The 8931-nt window shown below is 40.3% G+C and overlaps 1 protein-coding gene across 1 annotated transcript in view; it reads right to left on the minus strand.

The window, feature by feature from the left end:
* mex3b (mex-3 RNA binding family member B) overlaps nt 1-666 on the minus strand; it is a 3720-nt gene extending 3054 nt beyond the window's left edge. The window contains exon 1 of the mRNA XM_067400608.1: nt 213-666. Coding sequence (XP_067256709.1) covers nt 213-444 — 232 coding nt within the window. The 5' untranslated portion in view covers nt 445-666. The remainder of the gene's footprint in view (nt 1-212) is intronic.
* Between the last annotated feature and the right edge of the window lie 8265 nt (nt 667-8931).

An 8931-nucleotide genomic window follows, 5' to 3' on the forward strand; every position in this document is an offset into this window, starting at 1 on the left:
AGCCTAGGGATATACAGGAATTTTTGTGTGTATAAACGAGATGACACATTAAAGGTAGATATGCTTGGGTTGTGTCAGAGCTCCCTTGCTTTTGTTTGGTCGGACATAAGGAGGGCAGTGCAGTTGAAAATAGGCTATAACCTACATTCCCTATATATCATGCATGCAAATGACAACACATGCAACTTCAAGATGAAGATGATAATGATTACCTTGCCTGCCGACAATTTCGGCAACATGCTCGGAACTGGGAACGGGGACGCATTCGGTCATGTTCACGCTCTTTTTCCTGGGCTCGTTGTCATACAGAGAATTTTCATCGTTATCCAGTCCGAGCAGGGAGAGCTGGTCCAGGGCGATCTGTAGGGCTCTTTGGTCATCCAGGGCGTCCCCCTGCCCGCCGCTGCCGCTCCGCTCCATGTCGGCGAACAGCGAACTAGGCATCTTGGATGGGTCTGGAAACAAAGAGGGGAAAACTTACAGGAGGAGGGTGGGATTGAGCTGGGAACGGCTGGTTTAAAAAGCTCCACGGGTGCGGATTCAATGCGCGTCCTTCTTCCTTGTGTCCAAACAATAGTAATAAAAAAAATCAGTGCAATCCCGAAGCGTGGAATAAGCGTTATTCCAGGAGACTGGAATGCCGGCGGTGGCGATATTCCCCTTCGAGTGCGCACCCCTCCCTTGCAGCTCGTTTCTGTTCGCTGTCTGACTCGCTGCAGCCAGACGCGGCACTACCGGAGAATATGTGCGCATGACGTCACCCCGGTCGGACGGGGCAGGGACGGTGCGGCGCTGGGTTGTGATTTGCATACGCCGCGCTGATTGGACGGATTCTGGATGAAGGAGAGAGAGGGGGGGTGACCGAGTTCATCCACGGCTCGTCGCGGTCCGCCCTTTTCTTTTGTGGTCTTATAAAATAGCAACATAACACATTTTATGTGAATTACAGTTATTGTTTAACTTTCTCGTTTTCATAATACTTCACCCAGCAGTGTGGTTAAAGCGTACATTAATAAAGAGATGTTGGTTTTACATAACTGAGGTGTCTATACATCATTTTGTCTTCTGTGAGGTCTTTCAGGTGAAAAAACGCACCGAATTGAGTCAAATAACAGCACTTTTAACACAGTTTACCTAAAAATTATTTACTCGCCTTGCATGTGACTATCTTCGTTCAGACAATCGGACATATATTTAAAAACATCCTTAGTCCTCCAAGGTTTATATAGGTACGGCCGTCCACCGGAAGCTAGTTATTTGACGTTTTGAATATTTATAAACACCATTATAAACCTTGGAGGACTAAGGATATATATATTTTTTAAAATATATCTCTGATTGTGTTTGTCTGGAAGAAGATAGTCATATACACCTAGGATGGCTTGAGGGTGAGTAAATCATTTTTGGGTGAACTATATGCCTTTAAGTAGATAATGCTGAAAATGTTAACATTGAGTCTGCATCATTTTTAGCCTCGTAACTTAAAAAAGTTTTGAAGCGCACTTTTGAGAAATATCATTAAAATGATGTACACCAATCTTTTGTTCTACATGTGTGACATCATGTGTTGTCATCACATGTCCAGCCATGTTGTGCAATTGACTGGGTCAATAATAACAACATCTTTACTTACAGACAGTGCTTATGACACTTTAAAAAGCATAAATCAGGCTAACCAAGCAATATCCATTGTCATAATGTGTGCATGGCTCCTATCCGGGCTGTCAATAAATACACAGCAATTATTGGGAGCCAGACAAACGTAAACAAAACCTTAATTATTAGTCAATCCCCAAATAAGAAGTTGCATCTAATTTACATTCTACAAAACAATCTATAATTATTTAATTTTTTATTTAAGTGACCCTTACATGTGCTTTTCCAAAGCCTCAATGAAGGACAACATGCCAAGGCATGTACTCTCTTTGTCTACTGCACGCCCTCTCTCTCTCTCTCTCTCTGAAATAAGCATTCATTCACATTTCGGTTACAGCGCGCTTATAAAGTGAACCGCCAGATTTGTATAATTTCATGCATTTATTCAAAACACGCAAAGTCTCTGTCCAAATGACACCAGCCTCTCCTCCCCTCCTGCCTCACAAGGAAATTTCAAGTGATTGTGTTAAATCATCTAATTTCCTTGAGATGTCCTCATGTATACACCTCAGTCAGTAATATTTGACTGAAAAATATAAAATTAGGAAATGTAATAATAATGCCAGATATGGTGTCCTCAATGCAAAACAAGCTTCATAATAATCTATTATTGTCCTGTTAAAATGAGCCAAACAAACATGCATTTTCTTCACAATTCCATATCAATTTATTTACAAGAGCATGTGAGTAGATGCCTAATCAATATTTCATCCCATCCACAAATATTGGCATAGACGCAGTTAATGGCCAGTTAGCTATCAACAATACTCTCAAGCACTCTGTCGTCGGCCGGTATGTTAAAGAGCATGATGGAAGTGCTTATTGGTGATCTCCCAATGGATCCCAAAGCATCTACAGGCAAATGCGCCTTTTGTGGCCCGAGCGGGAAGACGGGGTGGGGGCAGGGAAATCTGCTTCTTTTTACACAAAGAAAATTTTAAACCAATTCAGGGGCATTGAAACGAGAAGCACTTTCTTTGTCACCTCACTCCTGAGGAACAATAGGTATGCTAATATTAACTGCCCCCGAACCTGAGAATGTGAGTCAGGGGCTTTTTTGTTAATATTCACCCCTTTTTTTATTCTTTTCCCCCACCTTTTTTTTTTAGTTTAGCACTAGCTGGCTCACAATCTGAGCTTAAAAGCTGCATTGAGAAACATCTGGAGGTGGGAATTATGCTAAAGCCACATGTATGGCTTATTTCTATGCTTCAGAAGCTCAGAGCGAGTCACTTGTGATTTGCATAGTTATAGACTGTGAATTGTATTGTGAAATCTAAGTGTATATATTTACATGTTGACTGCTTACATGCATTATCATGTTTCATGTGTATTTAACACTGGACTGCACACAAAGAGATAAAGTTGACCATTTTTGAAAGATATCGCATTGCATGTCCAATGCCGATCAATTGCATTTACAGACTGTGGAGAACAAAGGCTGTGGAGCAGACTCTGTACGTGCTGGCTTCAATCCTCCTCACACACACACACACACACACACGCAGAGCCAGCGGTCGAAAGCCTCAGCCACAGAGTCTGTTTAAAAACCACTACTTCACATGTCTTTCCAGATCCGTTTCAAAAGTGGGTATGATTGATGTCCTCTCTGCTGCCCAGATGGAGTGACAGACGGAAGATCATTGTCATGACACAACTTTTACGAGGACATCTTTTTCCTGTTAAACTCTTTTTATGACAACTCGTACATTTTACTGCATCCCAAGAAATAAGAAAACTTATTAAACAAAATATGTGATGACTCCTTTCAATATTTATGAATTTATTGGATACGCAGTATTTTTCTACTGGGTTGAGCCTTCTGGGTCATTTTTGGGTTATTTTTTTCAGTATTGGGGTAGTTTTTGTGTTACCCAGCTTCTGGGTCAGACATAACAACCCAGGGGTTGAGTTATTTATTGAGGGCTTTTTTATGGACACCTTCAGGAGAAATTGGTGCATGTCTTCAGTAAAATACAGGTTTGTGTACGTTTTATTTTGTCTAAATATTCCTTATTGATCTGTATATCACTTAATTTTATACAAAACAACATATAGGGGCGCAATGTGAGTCACCTAAACGAGTGTCGTGTCGGTCTTTTCGCGTGATGGAAACGCCTGATGCCTTGCAGAAAGTTTATGATTTTATTAAAAAAGATACAGAATATAAATACTTAGAATGTTTAATATGTTCAGAGAATTGTACACTGATTATTTATGGACATGTTATGGAGTCAGTCACAGTATTTTTTGGCTACGAGTGAAACGCAGGCGGCGGTCTGAAGTTATCAGTTTGAGTCATCTCCGGCACGAGATCCGGTGCCGTTATGGTGGAAACAGGACAACAGAGACTGGTCCATTACACTTGAATTACTTCTAAATGTTTCATTTTTACTTCTAATATTTGTTAAACTAGCTTAAATGTTGGCAATATGTATTAAAATGATATAAAATATGCTATACTGTAAAATATGATCGGAAATAAAGGAATTATCATGCAAACCAGTGATTGTGTGGAGTATTTAAAAAAAGTTTAGAGGATTTAATTTAATCCATAAACATTAATTCATGTATGAAGTTAAAAAAAAAAAACTAGTATTATAGTAAAAAATTAATCAACCCATTATGCTGGGTTCAATAAACAACCCAATTTTGCTGGGTAAAATGAACCCAACATGTGTTCTGGCCTATATTTACCCAGCCCTTGGGTTGAAAACAACCCAAATTGGGTTGTTTTTAGAGTGTAAGCTTTATGAATACAATTTGAAGGACAAAAAAGGAAATTTAATTAATTTTTAAGAATTTATCATAAAATGTATAATTGATTTTATAATTGTATTATTATAAAAATAATGAATCATGTAATAAATCAATCAATTGATTGATCAATTATTTAATTTTCATTCTGGAAAGTCCTAAAAAAAACATGCATCAGGAAGGGAAATAAATCTTTCAGAAATAACATCTATAAGTCTATCTAAAAAAACAAGTTGTGTTACTTAGACTGCAATGAATGGAGAGCAAATGAAGTGTTCTGCCTCTCAGATCCTTCTCTTGAAAACAAAAACATCAATAATCTTCCATTTTTCCTCTAGAGTTTCAGAAGAAACCTCAGTGATGTTTTGCACTCAGATTTCCGCGATCAAAACTCATCAAATTCCTAAACGCTGATCCATAGTAGCATGTTTCTCCAATTTTAAGAGAAACACCAGGCACATAGTTGATTCTGCAAGAGAAACTCCATTAAGTCACCTGAGCAATGAGAGAGCAACCTTTGAGCAATAAAACATCCCTCTGGCTGTGCCACTTTATACGCCTGCCGTATGATTTCCCAGGCGTGCCAGTCAAAATATAACCTGCTTTCTTTCCACTAGCACCTTGATGAATCAGGGTTTTCTATAAGTTTGCCAGTTGTCTGCTTCACTCAGTTCATTTAAGGTACTTAGGCGATCTTAGGCCAGCACAAATAAGCAGAATGCCTAGAGTGGATTGGACATACATAGGTCACCCGTTTGTTATTTCACACGCTAGAAGAGGCCACATTAACGCATGCGATATTTGCTGTTTTTCAGTAGGAGTTAACCAGCTGCTTAGCCGCGATTACCCGGCTGCTCTTTAATGAGAGGAAGAGGGGCTTAGCTTGGCATGACCCAGACCTGTCTGAGTGCAGCGCGGCCATGAGATAGCTAATAAGCCACCAGTCCCTACCGTCTGGCCAGGAAAAAAACAAAACAAAAAAAAAACATAACAACGGGAACAAAGACAGGGAGGGAGGGATGGCATGGACAGAAATTAGAGAAGAGAGGTCACAGATGACACTCTTACGTCATCTGTTTGGTTTCTCTTGTGGATGCATGTATGCATTCATTTATATCCAATCATGCATTAAGTTTTTAAGTGCTATAAAACTGAGTGATGTAATCGAGACTCTATAAACCCCACCTCTCTCCTCCTCTTTGTCTGCACCGACACAGATGCATGGCAGTGTCGCGCAACTGAACATGCATTTTGCAGCTCCACATCACTGCAGTAAAATCCCGTTAGTGTTCATTCATTCAAATGTGCATCGGTACGACGTGTTACGTAGGTGAAAAGGTAAAGTAGGCCAGTGCTGCAGTGGTGCAGTGTGCGTGTTTGCGTTGGCCCATCCCTTCGCAGACTGCTACCCGCACTGACACACTGAACTCGAGTGCCACTGATTCGCCTCCTCCCATTGGCTGCCTGCCAGACGCCCGGAGAAGAAGCATGCAGCAGAGCAGAGCGCAGCGGCAGGACAGCTGGGGCTGCTCCCCCACAATGCACCACTCCCACCCAGGCCCTCCTAATCCAGTCTGCCTCTGCTCTCAGCCCCTCCCGCCTCCAGCGCCGCCGCAGAAGACTTCGGATGCTGTACAGCCCTCTGCGTCTGACTCTTCTCAGCCAGAACGAGGGAAGTCCACACCTATTGCGTTAAATAATAAATCTCATCAATATTTAGCAGTCTGGATGCATGACTCTGGATGCAGTGGCAACAAATACAGTGACAATAACAAACATGTTAGTACGCGGCAAGGTCGTAGCCACTGATCTTTTTATTTAAATAAAGGAATTAAAACGGTTTATGGTAACAAAGAATCAGGAAGAACAACAGCAAAAGCACTAGAATTCAGTCCATTTGAACTATTTATTTTTATATACACCGATCAGGCATAACATTATGAGCAGTGAGAGGTGAAGTGAATAACTCTGATTATCTCTTCATCACGACACCTGTTAGTGGGTGGGATATATTAGGCAGCAAGTGAACATTTTGTCCTCAAAGTTAGAAGCAGGAAAAATGGGCAAGCGTAAGGATTTGAGCGAGTTTGACAAGGGTGGTCAGTATCTTTCAAAAGTGCTCCAAGGAAGGAACAGTTGTGAACCGGAGACAGGGTCATGGGCGGCCAAGGTGGGGAGCGAAGGCTGGCCCGTGTGATCCGATCCAACAGACGAGTTACTTTAGCTCAGATTGCTCAAGCAGTTAATGCTGGTTCTGATAGAAAGGTGTCAGAATACACAGTTCATCACAGTTTGTTGCGTATGGAGCTGCATAGACCAGTCAGGGTGCCCATGCTGACCCCTGTCCACCGCTGAAAGAGCCAACAGTGGACACATGAGCATCAGAACTGGACCACGGAGCAATGGAAGAAGAGGGACCAAATCCTGATCGGTGTATGCACACATTCAGTCGTGGTAATTGTATGCCGAAAACGGCTTTCGTTACATCACATCACATACAATTACATGAATCATATAAATGACAGTCTATATTTTCAATACAAACAGTGGAATTTGACAAAAAGTTGAGTAGTTTGTATCACTGGATATTATAGTTGGTCATTTAACATTTATATCATACTAGAAACTAAGGGCCCTATTTTAACGATCTAAACACAAAGTGTAAAGCGCACGGCGCACTCAGGGCGTGTCCAAATCCACTTTTGCTATCTTAACGACGGAAAAATGGTCCATTTTTTAAATGGGTTGTCCCTATTCCCTTAATGAGTAATGGGTGTAACGTTCAATAAACCAATCAGAGTGTCATCTCCCATTCCCTTTAAGAGCGAGGTGCGCTCGCGCCATGGCGGATTGCTATTTACATGGCGGAATTTGTTGGCGGAAAAGCTGAACGCTTTTCAAGTGAAGAAACCGATCTGCTCGTGCGCAAAGTTAAAGTTAAAGCAAATAGCTCCGCGCGATGAGCCAGTTAATATATATATGTGTGTATTGGCACGATTGTTCAGTTAATTAACCAATTTCGTTCATCAATATAAGTAGTAATAGGCTGAATTGAAAATAGGTAGCCTAATTCTAATACACGCAATGACTATTCATCATTACATTTTTATATTTATGTAGCCTACACAATAATATTCTTTTACACTGTAACCCGTTTGATACTTTTGATCATTTTCACAGATGAACACAACTTTTATGAATTTTGAAGCCTAAATAAATACAATCAGCAGAAATAAAAAGCTAATCTTAGGCTATAAATGACCTACATCAAGGTCACATGACTTCCAAAAGGAAACTTCCGACAACTCATTCAGTCTTTATTAAAAAACATTTTCCCTGAAAATGTGAGTTAGAATAGTTTGCAAGTGTGATTTTAAACACAACAAGGCTGTGAGAGTGAGTAGATGAGTTTATCTGTTCAGTGTCATGATGTTTCATTTCCAGTCCCATTTAGCAACCGCCTTTTACAAGACAAGTAAAAAAAAAAATCACATATAAGGATTTAATGGTGTGTTTTATGTCGTTGAATAAATGTGAACATATCTTGAGCGTGTGTTCACACAGACCTTATTTTAGGCTTTTAACCAAAATCCCTTTAAAAACCCATTGACTTCAGGACAATGGAACTCATTTCCAGGTTTTGACCTACAAAAATACGTCATCCCTGCCGCACTCATTGTTAGACACAATAGATTAACAACTCAAATTAATTAATAATGAACTATACAACTACAAGTATATCCAACTTAACCTTGAAATCTAAACTGCTTGTTTGTGATATCGTCAAAAAAACTAAAGGGATAGTTCAAAATTATCCCATGATTTGCTCACTCACAATCTTCTTTCAGTCAAACACAATCAGAGTTGTATTAAAATATATCCTGGCTCTTCCAAGCTTTATAATGGGAGTGAATGGTACCTGAGATTTTGAACCCAAAAAAAGTGTGTCCATCCATCATAAAAGTAATCCATACGACTCCAGGGGGTTAATAAAAGCCTTCTGAAGTGAAGTGATGGGTTTTTGTAAGAAAAATGTCCATATTTATAACTATAATGACCAGCTTCCAGTAATGGCAGTACGTGAGTCTAGTTCCTGAGGAAGAGTGACCTCTGACCTGATGCATGACGTAATGACAAACCCGGAAGTGCAGAGGAGAGAGCAAAACAACAGTCACGAATTAGAAGTCTAAAACAAGAATTTTTAAAGAGAAATGTCGGAGGATTTCGATATAAGAGAAGAGCAGCTTGACTTTGTGTGAACTGCGAGAGGCATCTAAGCTACATCCTGCGTCATGCATCAGGGTCAAAGGTCACTCTTCCTCCAGAACTCGACTCATGTACGGCCATCGCCGGAAGCCAGTGATTATAGTGTATAAAGTTATAAATATGGATATTTTTCTTACAAAAATGCATTGCTTCACACTAATGAAGGTCTTCATTAACCCCCTGGAGTCGTATGGATTACTTTTATGATGGATGGATGCACTTTTTTGGGCTTCAAAATGTTGAGCCCCATCC

The sequence above is a fragment of the Chanodichthys erythropterus genome, chromosome 11 (assembly GCF_024489055.1).
Source record: "Chanodichthys erythropterus isolate Z2021 chromosome 11, ASM2448905v1, whole genome shotgun sequence".
Taxonomy (NCBI): domain Eukaryota; kingdom Metazoa; phylum Chordata; class Actinopteri; order Cypriniformes; family Xenocyprididae; genus Chanodichthys; species Chanodichthys erythropterus.